At 36.3% G+C, this 21,352-nt stretch overlaps 1 protein-coding gene across 1 annotated transcript in view; it reads right to left on the bottom strand.

Annotated features, from left to right (window-relative positions):
• CFAP61 (cilia and flagella associated protein 61) overlaps window positions 1-21,352 on the bottom strand; it is a 134,891-nt gene that overhangs the window by 104,473 nt on the left and 9,066 nt on the right. Inside the window, exons 5-9 of the mRNA XM_064509885.1 lie at window positions 20,413-20,480; window positions 18,998-19,124; window positions 11,411-11,543; window positions 9,228-9,381; window positions 2,468-2,559 (exon numbers count right to left, since the gene is read on the bottom strand). Of these exons, the coding sequence (XP_064365955.1) occupies window positions 2,468-2,559; window positions 9,228-9,381; window positions 11,411-11,543; window positions 18,998-19,124; window positions 20,413-20,480 (574 nt within the window). The remainder of the gene's footprint in view (window positions 1-2,467; window positions 2,560-9,227; window positions 9,382-11,410; window positions 11,544-18,997; window positions 19,125-20,412; window positions 20,481-21,352) is intronic.

Below are 21,352 nucleotides of genomic sequence, written 5' to 3'. Positions count from 1 at the left end.
TCCTGATTCATACTGCACCCAAGATAAATTAATTGAGTGGTGTTATCATTATATAATTTAACATTTTATGAATACATAAATCACAGTACTAACAAGTTTTAATCTCTTATGTACTAATATTTTTACTTATAAAGTCTGCTGCTTCAGAAAAGGAGCTTAGACAAAATCCTTCTTTCATACCTACACAAATGATGTCCAGTTTGGTGTTACAATTTCTATTACTGTATGAGTCCTAGTCACATCAGATGCTATACAAATACAGGACAAAATAACAGCCCTGTTTTGACAATGCTGTCTGTCAGATTTACTAGGACAACTTCCACAGCTTAGCTCTGAAATAATAACTTCATCCAAAACATTACATGCCTCATTTAAAAAGAGACAAACAAAGCAAGCAAGTAATGTATTGCCTTTGAATTGATTCATCTATATAAAAATATTGAATTATAGTATTTTAATTTATAGTGTCTTTTGTTTTAAAGCATGAAAATAAATTTCACAGTCACTACCAAAAGCAAACAATCAGTAGTTCACGTTTTCTTTCAGATCCATTGTGAATGAAAGTAACACTCCCTTACACAAAAGCCCAAGTAAATAGGATATGGTGGGAAATCATACAGCTGTTTTAAAAGAAGGAGGAGAGAGAATTACAGAATCTACCATTATCTGGTTGTGGCAAAATGCAAAACAGTCCTTCTGCCAAAGCTTCTGGCTACTAGAAGCCAGATAAATCTGGATTCCACACCAAGGGGTCTCCTTCACCTGGTTTACTGTGAGTCATTTAGCTCCAACTGTCAATTTGCAGAGGGAAGCAGAGTTATTCACTCTCAACTATCAGTTTCTGAACACAGCCTCAATACTGCATAGGATTGCTTTAAATTTCCTAAGTTATTTTTACCTTTCCCTTTTTTTCAGCAGTTAGGCAAGGTTTTCAACTTCTTCTAATGAGGTTTAGAACATGACATTCAGAAATTTGCTTTTTTTTTTTGGAAAATGAAATTCTGTTTTAACAATATGACCACAAGGTTTGGGATTTTAAAAAAAAATTCAAATATCAGAACAGTTGCCTCTGAAGCATTAGTCTGAATTTTTCCTCTTGTAGACTGCAAAGAAACTGTGTCTGAAGCTTGGGAAATGACATCCTCAGTCTTAGCATCAACCTGTACAGACTGCAAGCAATAACACAAGTTGACATTCACAAACCAGCAAATAATGTTTTTCTGGACTCTCCTGAAAATGTTCGTAATGTTGGAAGTTCCGACACACAAAACCACAATACAGGGGGCCCTGAATTTTAATTCCGGTTGCCACTGAGTCATTGCTCAGTCCCAAGCAAGAAGCCCCAAATTTGCTAGTTAAATCTGTATTTCAAACAACTTCAAGTTCACCTCACATCCCTCTGTCCCTGTGGCCCCAGCAGGTGAGTGACACTGGGCTGACAGGCTGCCTGCCATGTTCTTCCTACCTCCTGGCCCACTCCCTGGCCCCCTCCCTCAAGGGCAACGTATAGCTAGCCTCTCTCTCTGGTTCATCACATACACCTGTCAAACTACGTCTAGAATGTGATAACATCTACTTTGCTGGAGCTTGTCTAGACAATATTTTTATAAAATTATTAAGACATTTTAAAGCTAAGGGATATTCTTCATGAAATACTGCAACGGGCACACCTGATGGGCTCAATTTTTCTTCCTTTGTAATCAGTGATAAGACTTATACTGTTTTCAAATGTTCCAACTGTGGAAAATTGTAAAAGCTTAACAGCCTTGCAGTTGTTAAAAAAAGTGCTTAAAATCAACTTCTTTGTCTGAAAATGCAACATAACGTTAGGCTAATGACAGTAAAAACACATCTAGAAGCACTTCAGTGTGATGACCTTGAGTTCTTTGTAACACATTCCTTTGGCAGGATTCCACAAGCTCCATCCCTCTCTGATTCCTTGGACTAGAATCTGGAAATCCTTACTCCATCCTCTTATTATTTGATTTGCCAATCTTAATCTGTAAGACCTGTCCCTATGCTATACATTTCACTATTGGAAACAGTAGAAGAAGCACAGACAGAACATGTGTCCTTTTAGTTCTGCAGATTAGGGGGGAAAACTGAACCTATACTGCTGCCTTTAACAGCTTTGGTAGCTTGCTGTCAGTAATAGATTTGATGTTCAGTAACATAGTAAGGCAAAATTCCTTTAAAAATAGAGACACTCATATTCTGTCTGTTCCTGAGGAACACTTTCTCTAAATCTGCAGAGCAGAGCCCACTCGAAGTTGTTTCCAACTCTGCTCTGTCTTCCAGACCAATTTCTTATCCAGTTCACTGAACAACAGCACCTACAACTGTGTGGGCACATGCAGAGGATGGTACAGGAGCGAAGACAAGCAGCACTGCTTGTCCTAGCAACCTCCATCTCTGCTTCAATTTAGTTTTAAGAGCAGATCAGCATTGCTGTGTGCAGTAGTATTACCTGAATAGCTGCATCTTGATCACTAATACATTCAAAGTTTTGAGATGAAACAGATTCTGCTTCTTGACTCCCTTGCTTGTTTTTATCTTCATCTGAGTAATGAAAAAGAATAAATGCATCGAACAGGCTTAAAAATGTGAGCTTAACCATCAGAATCACAGCAATAACTAAAGAATAACTTGTGCTTGACTGCCTCTATTGAAAGAATTTTTACAACCACAGTTAAAAGAGACATTTACTTAGCTAGAACTTCATCAGACTATTTGACCTTAAGACAAAATCAGAGAAGTAGTTTTAAAATAAAAATTAAACAGGACAGAGTTTGGAAGCAATTCCTAACTAGTATATTATATGTAATAAATTTTAACCCTATCAGAAGAGAAAAATAGGAGTAATTAGTGTATTGACTGATATCCTAACTCCCATGTCTGCTGCTAATTTGTTTTCTGATGACTGTAAGGTTGAGCAGGGCTCTTGATTCCAAGAGTAAATCTCCTACCAGGACTGGTATAAATTCAGAACAAAGTCTGGCCAAGCTAGAACCCATACTTAGAGGAGGAAATAGAGATGAGAAACAGGGACTGAAATTCCCCTCTCAACTGCTAAATTTAACTAACCTCTCTAATCCCTGCTTCATTTCGTATAAAAGGTGGTTGCTGTTTGATCAATCTTTCTCACTTTTTTTGTCTACTTCCTCCCCTTTATCTTGTCTAAAAAAACCCCTTGACTGCTGCTTTCATTCCGTTTAGATAGTTTGTTTAGACATGTGAGGCCAGATTTTACAGACACTCCAAGGTGCAAAGCAAGCTCTCCTAAGCATTAATTTGGCTGGAATTTAGGAACCACAAGCATGAGAAGATTTAATACCATTTACCCCACTGCCATTTACCTGCCTCCTCCATTGGGGTACCTGCTGAGCTGCAGCGGCTAATGCCTGCCTTTGGGGCTCAGACCAGCCACCTCCCAGGATCCTGAGGTGGTCTGAAGCACTGCAGTTTCCCCAGATAGCTTTGGGGGATGGCACTGAGACCTAAAGGTATCTGCTGGCTCATTAGTGAATTGCATCTTCCAGGTGGAGCCATGGCTGGTAAGAAGATTACTACCTTTGATTTTCCATTACAGCCAGGTGCTTCTCCCCTGGATGCTCAAGGAACAGCTTCAAAGCATTTTGTCAGCTAGCTAGTGCAAATCTTTTGTGTCATACTCAAGCAAAAAACAGGCACTGGTTGAACTGCATAATGAATGCCCACTGTAGCAGTGACCACAGCTTTTGGTAAGCTTCTAAACACCAGCAACACAAAGAAGGAATAAAAGGGCTCCACTGAAAGGAAGGGCAATTTACAAAAATCTACAAAAAAAGTATCAAATTAACGTAGACCAAGTTTTAAATCTGCATTACAGATCATCCTACCATCCTCAGTAACATTATAGTTGTGTTCTAACTGAGTTCAGCCTAATCTGAGTAATAACATTTTTGCGGCCAAAACAGATAACTACGCTGATAGGATAAAATTACTTGTAGCCATCAGATCAATCAATTTATAGCTAATCATTGACGGATGTGATAAACAGCCATGATATATACGTATGAGATACAATATATATAGGTATATATACAACATTTCTGGCTAAGTGCTTAAGCCATTTAAACAGCAAACATCCGTATGTTAGGGAGTCTCATTAAATACCGATGTAAATGTATTTTTTGCCACTCTATTCCTTGGCTGGGGCCAAATCCAGAGCAGAGATAAATTAGCTTCATTATTTTGCCAATTGACATGAGCCAGGGATTCAGCCCAGAGTCTTCATATTTAAAATGTTAAGAAACCAGGACAAAAATGTCCAAAACCATTCTGGAACATTTGACTTTAATTACTGAACCAGTATAGGCACACACCTTAACTGTTTTAAGCTGCGACACACAACAGCTCTGTAGAACTCCGCTGATATCCACCACCTACAGGACAGAATTAACTACCAACTTTTATAACATCTTTGTGCTTGTTAGACAGCAAGCAATCACCATTGCAGCAAATGTTACACAGATTTGGGAAAGCAGTTCCTAAGTCTGCATGGTGATGGATATTTCCTTTAAAGTCAGTGAAAGGGGAGGGTGTTCAGAACCATGGGTTATCTAATAACCCATCATAAAGGTCATATTTAATGTTATGGACCAATAGTTTGAAAATCAACTTAGACAAGAAACATTTAAATACTAGCAAATCCTACATGTTACACCAAATATCCTACATGTTACATCAAAATTACCAAAGCAAAATGTCAGCTGCTATATTTTTAGCCCCGAACGTATCCTCAATAGTTCTGTCATTTTTTAAATTATGACCTTCATAATTTTACAGATATGTCCATAGTTTCTTGGTTTTATATTTAAAAATGAAGTCTGTGAAAATAAGTTTTAATTAATAAAGTCTTGAGGTCACTGCTGCAGAGAATACATCATGACAGTACACCCTTGCATTTCAGAACTCCAGCAACATAAGAATTTGGAGGCTTCTGAGCTCCAGAAGGAATAAAAAAAGCTTGAAAAACACAGCACAACTGAATTCTTCACTCCTTTCTCTCTATTTTACCTTGGAAAATCCATCTGAATTACATTCACTGACATAAGCTTTTCTTCATACAGTAATGAGCTTTTGTTTTTTAAAACATTTTAGCCCAAAGTAAAATTTAAAAATCTGTTATCAGAAAATCTGTTTCTCTGTTAATAGGAAAGAATGCAGATGCAGTGTGCAGGGCAAGAAGAAACTCAGGGGTTAGAAATCACAGCTTCTCTAGGAGTATCACAGATGTGAGACTTCACAGAAATGATCAAATGTCATCTTGATTAACCTAGCAACATTTCTCATTACAAACAGCCTTGCAGGTGTCAGAAGTTAATTAATACAAGCCCCTTGTTGTCATGTAAATATTGATATGTTGTTTCTGACTTTATACTAAAATGAAGTCCCTTAATGGCTCCACCATCCACTACTGTCAAATATAGCTGCATAGTTGTTTACATATATGCTGTACACATGTGATTGGGAAGAACGTAAATATTGTTGCACTGAATGAAGCAAGGAACATGAACAAAAAGCAAATTAAAATATCTCTGTGATTGCTGGGTTGTTAGCAGGATCAAAAAGCCAGTTCAACATGAAGCCTGATGAAAAGCCCTTGAATCATTCTCACTGCATCATAATGTTTTCTAGCTACTAATTCATGACACCATATAGAGTAACAACCAAATTACTGTAATTACCATGAAATGTAAGTGGCATATCAATATTGTGTTAAACACAGATTTTTGTATACACTTTCATTATTATTCAGTACTACATTTTGAAAGGAAAAATAATATCAATCTGTGGTCTCTATTACAAGGGTTACAGCAAGCTAAAGAGCTTGAAAAATTCTCTGTACTAGGGTTATTTATATGGGAACATAAAATTATTCTACAAAGGAATGTAGCTTACATTTTAAAATCTCAGTCTCCAAATTCATTAAAAGAAAGTCCATATCCTCTGCTGATGTAAGGTGTCTAATGAAGCTTCACTGACTTTACATCAAGGGACAATTTGGAAGCAAATTTCCAATACAGTACACTATAGAAATGGTGCAACCATGAAAAGAGCATCCCTATAACCATGTATATGTCATGCAGTATAATCAGGTATAAACATCCAAATAACACTATTATAAATTCAAAGGATAAGATTTGCCCTGATACTGTAGAGACTTACAAATGGACTACTAGGATGCAACTGTTAGATATGGGCTCTCTGTTTACCAAAATCAAGACATAATTTCCTATTCAGACTACCTTTTTAAGAAAATGAAAAAGTTGGAGAGGAGGGGATCTGTGCTTATGTTTCTTTTTCCTGTAAACTTCTTTATTAAAATGGTGGGCTTTTTTCTTTTCTGTTCTTAATACAAAATGAAACATCACTCTTTTCCTGGAGGGTTTTATGAATGACTGGTTAAATGACCTTTGAGTCCCATCTACTGCAAAAATGAAACTTGAATCAATCAGAAGGAAATAGGTTTTTTATTCAACTGTTTAAAAAATATAGGCTTTTTGTTTATAGTCTTAACTCAAATGCCTAACAAATGGTAGGCAGAAAAGCTCCTTTTACAAATAGCTATCATATAAAGCACATATTTTCAACAAACTATAACAAACCTCTGTAAACTGTCACAAAGTAATACCTTATTCAACCAGTATTAGAAATTAGAGTAATAATCACATATATTTGATTTTTTCCTTTTTCTTTTGCCTTTCTTTAAAATTCAAGTACCACAGCCTTCAGTTTCTTTGTTTTTTTTCTTGACTATATTGGGCAGAGATAATGTTTCAAGACATCACAATGTGAACAAACAACACTTAAAAATTTTGTAATTGTTCATTTATATTCTAAAATGTGTAAAGCCACCAAAACTATTTCCATTACTATTCATTAATAACAGAATGAATATTCCTGAGTAATATATAGCTATTAGCTACCTCTAATTTTACTATAAAACTGGTGTCTCTCTCGCTCGCTCTCTAAGAATGATACCAGAATCAGGCTCTTCACTTATAATAATCAAGTTCCTTCTCAGGTGTCTGTCTTTGAGGTGCTCAATGTTTGTGCTCAAGATATTGGAAAGAAAGTCTACCAATAATTCTCTCTCTTCCCTCCAAGGCTGCCCTTGAATATATCAAGCCTCAAATTTTTGGCTCTGGCATAAACAGAGCTGCATCTGCAAAGGTGGCATCTAAAGGCTGCCTGCAAGGCAGGCAGAAAGTAGAATCAGCAGGGTCATAGCTGTGCCTAACATCACTCTGTTCAGGAGACAGAACTTGGTAAACGGTTTAATACTGTAGGTAGGTTCACAGGATTCACAAAAAAACCTAATTTGCCATTCCCAATAGAGGAATACTGCTACTTCTTTCAATCTTCCTTCAAAAGCAAACACACAGCATTGCAAATCAAAATCAGCCATCAAAAACAACGTAATTTTTAAATGAAGAGGAAAAATAAGGAAGGTAATCTCATGTGAGAACGCTAAACAGGTTGCTTAATAAGCTTCTGAAAAGCACTCAGATGCTAGGCTGATGAGAGTCATATAAGAACCTGAAGAGAATTTTTTTTATAGCAATTTTTCACATTTAGAATAATTCTTATATACACATTATTTAAGAATTAACAGATCTAACAGCTGTATGGTTAAAATCTCTAACCATATACTCATCAAAAGGCTGAGCAGCACAGAATTTGTCACAAAATATGGGCCTACATCTTGAGGTCCTTGGACAAGGAAAGCAGATGTATAAGTAACTAAGGGTCTTGCTAGAACCAAATTTGACAGATTAGGTCCATATACATGTTCAGACTTCCTGCTGACCAGATCTGATCTACAGCAGTAAAACATGCGTTTTAATGAGAAATGAACACTTCTCACACTTACCAGACATTTAAAATATTAAGTGATAATATTTGCAGTTTTAAAATGAAAGATATTTAACACTTTTCAGCACATTCTCAGCTTTTTTAAGATCTAATCCTAAACCAAATTTGCGTGACTTTCTAGGTTAAGTAAGATCTTTTCAAACACTGTTTGTACCTGGCCAAACAGTGCAAGGAAGGCTAGCCCAGAATGCCAGGAAAGGAAAAGAAAGACTAGTTTTCAGAAGAGACTATCATACATGATCTTTCTTCCTCTCTGTCCCATTTATATTCCTAACACAGGTCTATCACCTATCTTGAAATAATACTCCTGAATCTCTAGGAGCACGGAATGATACAGGATAAGATAGCTGGGTTCCTTAATCTTCTATTAGCAAGATTCTTCTTTGCTGGGGAGGAGAAATTCACAGGAATAGCTGGAAGAGAATTCTTTCTTTCCCTTTTGTGTTCCGTGGTTGTCAGCTCTGAGATACCAGCTGGAGACTGCTCTGAGGCTGTCCAGTGGTCTTTTTTGCCTGATGCTTTGTGTTCAGACAAGTAGATATGTAAAAACCTAACAGTGTTTCTTTTAATTCTATTACTGCTAGTTAATAGGTAGCAAAATGTTGCTTTTCTGGACAAAAAACCCTCTTCAACACTGAAAAATAAAGATGACAACAGAAATCACAGAAGAGATTTCTGTTCTACAAACAGGTGACATTTAATTTGCAGTAAGGTGGCTTGTACATGGGTTGTCATACCATGCCATACAGAAAAATAAAACAAAGATCATCCCTGATCCCCCCCAAATCTTGTAACCTTGAAGTAATGCTGCAAACAATACGCAGAGAAAGCACACAATGGACCACATGGAAGTTGGGAGGACACAAGTCAACAGGACAACATAATAGCCACAGTTAACCAGCTGCTTAACTACTGACAGACATTAGAACCAAAGTTCAAAATTACATCTTCAATTAATAGTACAATACTAGCTAACTAGTGGGAAATATACCTAATGCTTTAGCTTTCCAAAACTTGACACCCATATTCATCCCATACCTCTGTTCCAAGGACAGCCTACAATCAGACAAACCTGTATACACCAGTTCCCCAGGAACAGCAACCACTTCACAGTCAAGGATCAGAGCTATCAAAATTTCTCTCCTCAGTTAAATAAACAACAGGCAACTGTCTCCAAAAGAGTTGCATTCATTTGTGTTTTCTTCCTGATATAAACTTCTGTCCTATTCCAGTCTTTTGCAATAACTTATTCAAAGGCTAGAAATAAATGCACCTTGAACCTATATAGCATTTTATAATATAGATACCTTCTTGAAAGTTTGGTTCCTGTGCCATTTTGAGAATATCATCAGGATGTGGTTTACAGAGTCCATGGAAGGGCCCTAAGTCAAAACACTCATGAAGCAAGGAAATATTTACTTGAGAGCATAAGCTCATGAATCCCACTGCAGTGCCACCATCCTGAAACGTAAAAACAATGTCACATTTTTATATGTAAACGCTGAGCAGCTCACTTCAGCTGAACAAAAAATCAGTAAGTCATAAAAATTACAACGGTCAGTCTCTGGCTGTGCACAATACAAAAGTATAAAGGTATCATTTTTGCAAAAATTAAATTCAGCATTCTTTTTAAATTTTTCTTGCAATATTTGCATTAGGCCGTCTATATTAGATGCTATAATTTTTTTTTAGCTTCGATTTGCAGGGAGACTGAGATTATTTATATGGACCAAATGATGAACTGTTGTTGCAACAAAACATTTATGACAGTAAGCAAAGAAAAAATGTACTTTTTAAGTACAGACTTCCAAAAATGAAATAATTTTTCCGTAATTTAAAGTGTAGCTACAGTAAAATCTAGGTTTAGCTAGCCCTAATAGATGACTGATTATTAGACACTACTGTGCAAATACAACTATGTTCAAACAGAAAAAACATATTTTATTTTCCTAAGAGAATGATAAATTCAAAAAAGTAATTATATACTATATAACAATATCTAATATAGTATATGGAATGTATTATATACAGGAATTATAAGTAATATAAATATTCTCAAGTTCTGAAAATATCCCGAAATATCCACAACTGAAAGAACCAGTCTTTCAAAGAAAGCCCTCGAAAGTATGAAAATGATAAGAGCCCTGCAATGCTGAAATGTCACGCTACTCTATGTTTGACTGTTATTGAAACTTTCCAGAAAGTTAACACTGCTCAAAAAGAAACAGACTCTGAAAAATCAGAATCAGCATGTTGGGTGTTTGTTTGTTTGGTTTTTTTTTACCCCCTAAAGCCAGCCTGGAAGAATTTTTAGTACTCTATGCAACTTTCTGATAGAACACAAAATAATCAAATTTTTTTTCCCTTAATACATATAATGAAAACATCCTTTATAAACATAATGAAAACCCAAAGGCTGGATTTGTATAGCTGTTTTATCAGGCCATCAGCACTTCAATAAAAATAAAGAATATATATACAGTTTATTTTTTTCCCCAAACAACAAGTGATTGTTTGTTTGCGTAACTGAACAAAAGCTGGGTCACTGCAGTTGTCTGGCTGCTATGTAATTTTAGGCCCAAGGCTCAGCAGAGGCTGATTAACCAATCCATCTACCATATGTGCAAAAAGAGGTTGCCAGCCTCACTCTCCGCAGGGAAAATTGGCATCTATCTTGGTTCGCATGGAGGTGTCTTTCCAGTCTGCAGCAGCAGCAGCAAGTCTAAACCTTGAGGGCCTGAAACACCTTTTGCTTGTTTCATATTGAGCTATAAATGTACAATAGAAATGTATTATTTAAAAGATAGCCATTTGTGCTGTGCTATTACACTAATGGTTTATTGTTTCCCATTTGGCTTCCAATAGTAGTGATTACATGCTAAGGTTTTCTAAAATCATTTGCTACAGAGAGCAGAATTCTAGAATTAAGTAGGTTATGTTGCCTGTCAACTTACAGTACCACACACAAAATAAGGACACAAAAATATTGAATTTTCAGTAGGATAACTATTGCCACCTTTCTTTCTTATTTAAATTAATTCCTGGGTTTGTGTTTTCAATTCAGCAAAAATCTGGCTGCCTGAGCCAGGAGATGGAAAAAAATCTGGGGCATTTTTAACTGTGAAAGTATTATTGGCCACTAGTTTTCACATGCAATATTTATTTTACAGGGAACGAAAATTGGTCATCTATAATGCAAAATGTCTTAAATGGCTACATAGTTGTTTCAAGATGGCGTGTTCCATTTATTTGAAAAAAATCTACACAATTATTGGGAATTGCAGCTTCATTTATTTAACAGGAGATATCACTCCTAAAGAATAGAAGTCACAATGAAAACGGTGGAGGGCATTGTGCACATGCAAATTGTGGATTCCACCTTCCAAAAGTGAGCTTGATCTTTTTATTCAGTAAGCTGCACTATGAGCTGCCATTCATACATGACATCATTAACATTATGGATAGACAATACTGTACATGACAGACTTACCTCACCAACAACAGCCTGATTTTCTTCATCTTGAGTTTCTAAGAGATCAGCAAGGAAATATTCACCATAGATTTCTTTCAGAGTTTCACTGTGACGTGTCAAGATTGGCATGAGATCGTCATGATCTTCCAGTCTATGAAACAGAGATTACATAATGTCCTAAAGCTCTGCTATTCATAGGTCCCAGTCGTTCCGTTATGTTGTGTTAGCGTATTGACAAATATTAAAAACATCTGATCCAAAAGTCCTAACCCTCAGTTGGGGGCCTCAACACCAGAGGAGAGACAGAGGCAACACCACCGACGTAAGAGCTCGATTGCCCAGGGGAGATGCTTATCTTTCCCCAGGAAAACACGAGGGTAGCCCAATTCAAAATTCTCTTGCCTAAGGCATCTTAGTTAGGCCAGATGAACCTGAACTTTTGGGCTCATTTACAATATTTTTATTCAGTGAGTCCAATCATCAGCTGGTTAAAGTTGACAAAGATCTCAAACAGCTATACCAATGCAATTTAGAAAATCAGTTCTTTAAAAAAGAAAAACAAAATAGTGCCTTCCTGTATGGGAGAAAGAGTGCTGAATATTGGTTAGATTACTGTTATCACACACAGTATTTCAGAGTCACCTGGCAGAAATCGAGCCACTATGCCTCTGTAAGGTCAAGTTAATGCTCCACCATTAAAACAGAACCAAGGGCCAAAGCGCAATTACTGTATCCCTCTGCCTCATGAAAGAGGTCTCTGCATATGTGGGAACCTGCAGCATCAAGGCTTTAACTGCTTCTGCTATTCCTGTCTGTTTTCCACACTGCCTTGGTAAAAGCTGTCTGTAAAAGTTGATTTCCAGTCAGTCCAACTTTCACTTTAATATCCATGTAGGTCCCACACTGCATGGATTTTTATTTAAATAGGCATAAACACACTCTTTTCCATTAAATAACTTAATTTTAATTCTTAACCAGGATCAATACAAGTCTTAACAATAAATTTCAGTGCTTTTACCAATGTACAGAAAGTATAATGAAGGAATTCAACAGATACATGTGCTTGCAGCCACAGCATAAAGGCCCATGGCAAAATAGCTCTAACACAGAACTAGTTTGAATAAGATGAAAGCCCTTCTCTTATTTATCTAGGTAAACACTGTAACAAGTAACAGCAGTCCAACAGACAATTCCATAACTAAAAAGGTAGTCAGAAAGGTCTGGCTGTGATGGACCCCCAGAAGGCATGACTTTTACTACTAGATTACACAAATAAGAAATCACTTTCTCCTCAGTGTCATAAATAGGCTGCTACTAAACATGCTTTTGGTAATTTCAGCTATCACACATGTATGCAAGGAGAAGGATAAACTCTAACAGAGAGAAGATTTAAACCAAAGGGAGTAGACAGTGCACTCCATCAAACACTGTGACATTCGCACTCCCTGCAAGGAACGGCGACCACCACAATCAGCTCCTTTGAAACAACAGAGGTTACATCCTACAATTACAGTACACTCCCATGACTAATTGCTGTAATGTATAACAATCTTGAGGGAGTCAGTGTGAGCCTATCCTCTGCCTGTTCTGTGAACTGCAGCATGCAGCCTTGTCTTTGCAATAGGCATCTTCTTGGTTATAACGTTTATAACACTATTAAATCCTGCTTATCTTTTGAGGCTCATTTTTTCCTATGCATAGCTGCAACAGTCGATTAAAAAAGCAGAAGGATCTCCTGCTGCCAGCTAGGAATCTGATCCCATGAGCTCCAGAGGTAGTACTGGAAAACCATAGCACACCAAAGCAAACTTTTCTAAACAAAGAGGGGCCGTGCTCCATCGTGGTGTTATCATATACACCTACTCAGTAAGGAGACCTACAGGAGTCTGTGCTAGGTCCTGCTTACTGGATCAGTTTTCATGATAAAGACAAAATTGGTACTTAGGCTGTGATCATGAAGTAACGTAAGAAACCGTTTCGTTGCAAGGTCTTTAATGACCCCTAGCGGTAAAGGGCTCACATCTGTTCCCTAAGACACTGACTCAACTGCTGAAAAATCTTCAAAGAACCAAAGTCACAAGCTTTCAACTCCTCAGAGGCTTCATGGTTTGAAAACTCTTAGCTGTTATTAGAATCTCTCCTTCATTACTTGGGAGAGATTAAACCCTCTAATAAGCATTTTTTGCAGGTCATTGTAAGATTTGAGTGTTTTGGATGTTGCACAACCTGCAGTTCCCTGGATAAAAGTTGCCCTAACGTAATATAACACCTTCCCTTAAATGTTTTTGGTTCTCTCTATCAGCCAGATGACAAAAAGCAGGACTAATATAAATACATCATATGACATTTTCCTGCAATTTTAATGAATATTTTTTAGTTTTTTTTAAATACTGATTTACAAAATAAAACAAGGTAAAAATGAGATGTCATTACAACAATACATTAATCAGTGCTATGCTTTCTGTTGCAAAACGCCATACACTTAAGCCTGAATAAAATCATTAAAGAATTGTTTGTATTTCTTTCATTTTTATGTTTCAGGTGCTAGTGCTTTGATGATGATAACAATTTTTTACACTTTGTTTGCTCACCAGTCAAGGCCCTAGTGATGCTTTACAAACTGTAAGCAAAGCACTATTTGTTCTCTTTCTTCTTTCCCCAAATTAGGGCAGTTGTGTAAGCCACATCATTAGTTCCCTTTTAAATGAATTTTTTTCAAGATATTGTTCAATTTCAAAGCGGTTTCATAGTTTGCTTCCTTGGTTGGTTACTGTGCCTTATTTGAATAACTATCAACAGCAGGACAGACAGTCTAATACATTTGGGTTTTGTCTTCCTCTCTGAATTTTAATTTGATTTAATTTGAATTTTTTAATTTGATTTGATTTCTTTGTTTTCACTATCCCACAAATAGAATGCATCAGGTACTAGCACAATTTTTTTTTAATTCCCAGCTTAATAAAAAGAAAGGACTCTATGGTTCTTGAAAGATCTTAAGTGTTTCTGTTCTCTGGAGCCCACACTATGAATCTGAGACATGAAAGGATGATAATGTTTCTTGAGATTAATAATCCAGTGTCCTAAAAGTCTTGTAGCAATGAGTAATCCTTCACAATATCACTATGACTTTATGTATCTATCACTTCATACCAGCATTATTCTCTGACTGGAATATCCTTTTCTAAATCTCCCTAAAATAAGATGTCAGTAGAGAAATATTTCAAAATAGTTTTCTTTTCTTTAAAAATTTTACATATTGTAGAAAAAATAACTATCTTATTCTATTCTGAAAATAGCTAACCAGGAATGCTTATTAACACTTCCCTCAGTTTTAGGAAAAATATTACTTTGCTTCAGGCTCCTATTGCTCAAGTTTGTATGTATCTAAATTCTTGTACCTATAATTTGGATATCTTAGTTCTGTGTAGACAGCAATTTAGAAAAATCAAATTAATTGATTTAATTTTTGCTGTTTATACTCTTCTGGATTTTGAAGAAGTCTTAATGTAAGCACAACTAGGCCAAAAAATGTGTAACTTTAGATCGCAAACACAGTCTAAGTTTCTAAGTAATGACAGACTTTGACATAAGGTTGAAGGACAATTTAAGTGGTATCTCAATGATGATTGCTGCTTCTACACACCAGAATGAATGGGGCCTTCAGAGTAAGATTACTTTTCTACTGGGGACCAGTGACCCCTTTTATTCTGACATTGGTTTTTTTTAATTTTTTTTTTTTTTTTTAATTTTCAGGCCATCTGTTTGAAAGCTCTTTTCTTACTCCTGTTACTCCCACTGCTCAGGAACAGCCTGCAGATAAAGCCTTGAACATCTTTCCATCCCTGATCCAGTTGCATTGACCTCTTTTTGTTTAGGTCAACCAAGTGGGTTGTTTGGGCAGGATGGACAGTAAGGGAGAGCTGTTTTCGCTTGGAGTAAGTATCTGTTACATACGGTCTTACTAACAGCCTTTTTAGCAGAGTGGATAAATGTTTAACTTGTGACCTTTAGGATGTCCCAAGTCACAGTACTATTCCATCTGCCAGGAGTTTTAAATAATTTAATTCCTTTTTTGAAGGGCAGTCATGAAATTCTTTCATACAGTTTTTAAGTTAAGAAAGTCAACTTGAGAATCCAACAGAGATGAATATTGTGACTGTCCACTCAAAACTGAGGACAGCTGTCAGTGGTGACAAATTTCCAAGCATCACACTTTTTCATTCTTTTTTCCAGTTTCAGCATGAGTCTTCATTGCAATAAATTATATAAAAGAAAAAATGAACACTTGAAAATATAACACAATATAAATCTCTTATCTATAGAACTAATTCAAAAGCTTCAACTAAAATGAAGTTCCAAGAACAATGAAATCTTGTTAAAAGAATTCTAATAATTCTAATACTTTATATTTCAAATCAAAATAGCAGTCTTTCTCTTCTTCTCAGGCAGTGTCTCAAGGAAAAAACAGTAGCAAGGCTTTCTATTATCAGAACTTTACTACTTTAACATAATTAATTAGTATAGCAAATTTGTTAATGTATTATTAAACCTCAAACAAGCTGAAGTAATTTAGGGGTAAAGGAATGGGACTGTATTGTAATTGAAATGTGTTGTTTCGCTGGGACAGATAATATGCACACAACCTCCAAACTAAATGTTTTGCCAGGATATTCATCAATGTGATGCTTCATTATGCTGATGCTCCAAGTCCCTTAAACCATTCTGTTCTGCAAAACACAGTATTACCTGAGGCCACGTAGCAAGATGCAGACAGCAATTTTGCAGATTTGTAGTATGGAGACAGAATACTACACATATGCAGAACTCATGATAGTCAATGGGGCTCCGCATGAGTGCAATCATCTCCCCGCATAGTACAAACTGTAGGAACAGGACTGTTTTTATTTCTGCAGTTCCCCCACCACAACAGGTTTTTTTTTTTAAACATACTATAATAGCTTTTTAATATAAAAATTCAGCCAAATTCCCAGACTGAGAGAAAAAGCACAATAAACATATTCCACAGAACTGCAAATTTGTGATCTTCTACATATCTGGTACAAAAACAAGGATGACAAAATCTAAACATAACGTATCAGCAAGAAACCTAAATATAAAAGCTCAGCGGACTGTGTTCTGTCACACTACAGATTTATTTCACGTTATAAAGGTCAGATAAAGAATAACTTCAGAAAATAATGGTTAAGCAAAGTATCAATTTACAGCATTTTTTCTTCCCTGTAAGTAAAGGAAGAGGGAACAGAGATTACCCTAATCTCCTATCATTGACCCAGAACATGTTGCTAGGCAGGTGGCTGGGGACAGCTTTCATAGATAACTCTCTAAAGGGTTTCCAGTGAATGTTACTATGGATGCCAATGAAGTACAAAGGTGAACACAGAGGAAAAGGAAAGGCAAAGCATCTCCTGAAAATATAATTTAGCTGAATCAAAGAATCTATTGATAGACAATACTTAAGTACGAATTTTACATCACTAGATCTGTGTAATTTAAAAGAAACAAGCATTTTCCCGTTTCCCACAAGTTAAACAAATTTTCTAATTTGTTTTTTATTAAAGCAAATCATTGTTTTTATTCATAACAAATTACAAAAATCCCAGGCAAGATGGTATCTCTTCTGTGTAATACTGGAATAACCTTGACATTTCCAGGTATAGCAAAAATACCTTCTATTGTTAATATCTACTGGCCATCAAAATAATGTGATTGAAATCAAATAAAAAACAAACATAATAGGCAGAATCAAGGGATATGGAAAACCTTTAACTCAGGAATTAGTTTACTTACTGATAATTCCTCAGTGTTAAGGTTCCTTAACATATTGGTAGATGGTAAAAAAAATTAAAAGGAAATACTTTTTGAAAGCCTAAAAAGTGTAGATCAAGTTAGTATGCAAATGATTTTGTAATACACTGAAGCATCCAGAGCTATAGCAGGACTGTGTAAAGTGGTCCAAGTCAGACCTCAGTCCTCATTTTCAAAATGCTCAAAAACCAAGTCTCAGGCTATCATAAACATTAACTAAAACTGATGGATGCACAATCCATCAATCTGTTTCAGGCTTATTTGGTAAAATTAAATTGGATAAAATATCTCTCTAGGACAGACTTCTGTCAGAATCCAGTCCAAGAGAGTAGCATCAACTACCCCACAAACTAAGAAAAAGCAGATTTACCATGCAGAGACACACGTCTAATGTGGCATTAGCTTCCCTGTTAGCACTGGTCAGAATAGACCACATATCAGTGTCATATGATGTAGTCATCCACGATGTGTTTGTCCCTAAAATGAGGACCAGGACAGACTTTATCGATTTCCACTACAAGTTCTAGAAACCCTTCTTTAATCATACTTCTACTACATAAGCACATAGCAAGGCTTACATTACTCCAGAAAGAACCAGAATGAAAAAAAAATATTACCACATAAAATACTTCCCTACATACACTCTTCCCAGTGTGAAGAGGACAAGTGAGTGAACTAAAATGTGACAGATATACTTTGAATGCAGTACAGGGAAGCATCTGCATAGTAACGAGAGAGTGTACGATCCAGCAATTTACACAGAAAAATTCAAGGGCCAAATAGGGCAGAAACTCTGCATTTCTGGTTTACTGTACACAATGCTGACACAAGCACAGAAAGCTGTGATTTGGCATAAGCAGCAGAATTCAAATGGCAGGAAAAAAACTGAGTGCTAATACTCAATGTGCAGCTAGACAACAGCAGGCAAGGCTGCTCGAGAAACTTGCATCTCTCTGTCTGGTATAGGCTACAGACAGCTGAGCAGGTAGACTCTGATTTTTTTTTTTCTTTCTTGACTTTTTAAATGACATTTTTGACTTAAATACCAAAACAAGAACAAGGCTGTGTTAAATGGCACTTTGCATGAGCATGTCATGAAAGAGTCTTTGTTTCAAACTACACGCATTGAAATAGATGACACACTGGAAGAAAAAGAAACACAGGTACAGTAATACCAATACCAGTATTACTCCGTTATTTTCTTAAGCTACCGTAGCAACACTGAGGAGACCTGCTCCCCCGAAACACAGTGAGAGAGGATGTGTGAAGTACTGACACTGAAAAAACCTGTAGGGAAGCAGAAGGGTTACTCTCCATGTCTGAATGACTACTGAAACTAGTGATTCTCTACTATTACATAATTGCTTTAGATGATAAATCCTCCTCTTCAGACTTTGCTTAACTGGTCAGAATATGACGTAACAAGAGAAATGAAAATTTAGTTGCAATATGCTCCAAGAGACCTGGAAACTATAGTAAAAAGCTCAAATGCATTCAGTAAGATATGCAGCAATGCGATTAAGCCAATAGATTCACAGAATAAACATCACTGCTGAAAATTTGTACTATTTTTATGTAAAAACATAGTTTTACAAAAAATACAGTTGCTTTTCTGATGAAGTAGAATAAAGACAGCATAATCATAAAACAACTATTTAATTAGGTTATCAAGGAAAAATGGCATTTGAACTAAGATGCTGATGTGATAAATCAAAAAAGAGAATTTTTTAAATTGACCTGGACCTACTCACAGAAGTAGGAGAGACAGAACTGCATTACCTTGCTTTGCGAACATACAGCTGTGGGTAATACTGATGCCTGTGGCACACAAGCAAAGTAAAGTTTGGATCCACTGTGGAACCTGGCATAGTTGTCATCTCTTCAAAGATACTTCCCAAGGCTGGGTCTGTGAATGACACAAATCTGTTAGGAGCAACATTTAAAAGTTTTCATAATGCAATTCCTCTGATCAACAAAACTGTTTGAGGAAAATGGAGTTTTAAATTTAAATCACAGATGGCATAATGCTATAAGTCTTTTTGAGTTAAGCAATGAAGCTGAAATGGCAGTAGTATAAAAGTGAAAGAATCATTAATGGATTAACTTGTTAATGATTATTCAGTCAATTCTTTTAGCTCCTCCAAGTAATCAATGTCTATTTCCTTAGTGTCTTGTAGGAACAAGAGGTGAGAGCCCAGTCAGCCTCCAGCATTCGGAACCTGAATGAGCTTCAAGGCAATCAGAAATTGGCAGGATCAAATACCTATAGAAAAAGTAGTCTAAGGGCCAACACTATACACCACTGGAGAACCTCTTTCTCTTTGTCAAGAGCTGTTATGCTGAAGGAAAGCTGAGATTTGTTGTTAGGGCAGTTTCAACAAAACGCCTTATTCAGTTATTGTTTTCTGGAGTTGACATACCATTAGGAGGGCAGTTGTGTAATATGACCTGGAACTTAAGCTAGATGGAAATCAACATATGAGGAAAGGTTCCAGTTCACTTCAAGGAAAGCTCCAAGCAAAAATTAGCCATTAACCAGATGCTTGGTTTAATAGTCTGAATTCAGGACTGAATTTCCAAGTTACACTCTGTTCCCTGAACAATGAAGCTAATAAAGACCTATCTCCTGATGCACATTCTCCATCTTTTGTACCTTGGCTAGTTTCATATCTCCTGCACTCCTTCTCTCCCACTCCAGAGAGTCCTCTCCTCCCCCTGTACCCACTTGGCTAAGCAAAAGAAAGCACGTGATGTGGCTGGTTCAGATGTATGGGTATGATGACTGGAGGACAAGTATGCATACATATGCTGAATGACCCATTAGCCACTGCCCATCAGAGTATGAGCACTGATTTCAATCCCTTGTCTCTACTCAGCCACAACTCCACAAAACTTGTAGCAATTTATTTCTGAGATCTCTACTCCTCTGTTTAAGTTTGCCTGAAAAAGTTATGAGTTCAAAGATTATACGAAATGGATAATTGCTGAACAGACTGCTGGAAGGAACCTGTAACTATATGAACCTCTTTCACAAGGGATGACCATGAAAGGATATTTTAGGATTGCATTTTCTGCATGTTTAGAAACTGATGACTGTTCTTAGTATATGGAAAAATAACACTGTGTATATTAATGATAATGAGATTTGAAATTGCTCTCATTATTTTAAGAATAAAATGGTATTAAATTCTTACCTAAATTCTCATCAGCTGGTATGAAGAGAAGTAAAAATTGCAGTTCTGGTACTATATTAAAAATTGTCCTAGACAAATAACATAATTGCATTCAATCTTCAATCACTGCACACATTAGATACAACAGCAAGTCTTTTAATATAAGAAATTTACTCTCCAGTGTCTCTAATCTTTTTTCATAAATCCACATGGCTCAAAATTAAAACATTTTATTTGTCACAGATAAGATGATACGAAAATAATCTGGGCATTTTTTACTATTTTTTTCTATCCCATTTTTTCTCTTTAATCTCACAATCTTTAGATTTCATACTTCCTCCTTTTTATACCAGTTCCCCAGTGGAGAAAAAATTAAAGATGCCAGATATCTGCTGGCAGATCTCTGACCTGGCATCTGGACGAGCTTGCTTGACATTACAAAGTAACTGTAAACTTGACAGCAACAGCACCAAATGCAATTTACTGTGTTTATATAGGGATGCTGTGAGCTATACCAAATAACTTGACCAACACTTGTTTGACTACTGAGCTAACACAATGATATATAGTGCTGTTTGTACTGTATAGTTTGTAGTCTCTCCACTATTTAATCTGTAGCTAACAAGCTTTCAAAAGACCACCTGTGAACAACCATATTCCAGAAACATCCACAACTTTTTAAGCTTTCTGCGCAATCATGCATTTTGATCTTTCTTCTTCCTAAATTTCCACTCCCAATCTGCCTTGCAACTGCAGTACTGATATTTCCGTGGAAAATTACAGCAAAGATAGAGCTAATACTTAACACTGTTTGGAAAATATACTCGGAACTGGAACAGTTTGGTTTCAAAGCCGAGAGTGCATATTTGATTAATACATGGTTATGTTTTATTACCTTGTGAGACTGTTTAGAGACACAGCTAATTCTGATCCAGTGTTTATCTTAGACGTTTTTAATTCC

Source organism: Dromaius novaehollandiae, chromosome 3 (assembly GCF_036370855.1).
Source record: "Dromaius novaehollandiae isolate bDroNov1 chromosome 3, bDroNov1.hap1, whole genome shotgun sequence".
NCBI classification, from domain to species: domain Eukaryota; kingdom Metazoa; phylum Chordata; class Aves; order Casuariiformes; family Dromaiidae; genus Dromaius; species Dromaius novaehollandiae.
The sequence above is the reverse complement of the archived record's forward strand: the minus strand, read 5'-3'. Positions and strand labels throughout refer to the sequence as shown.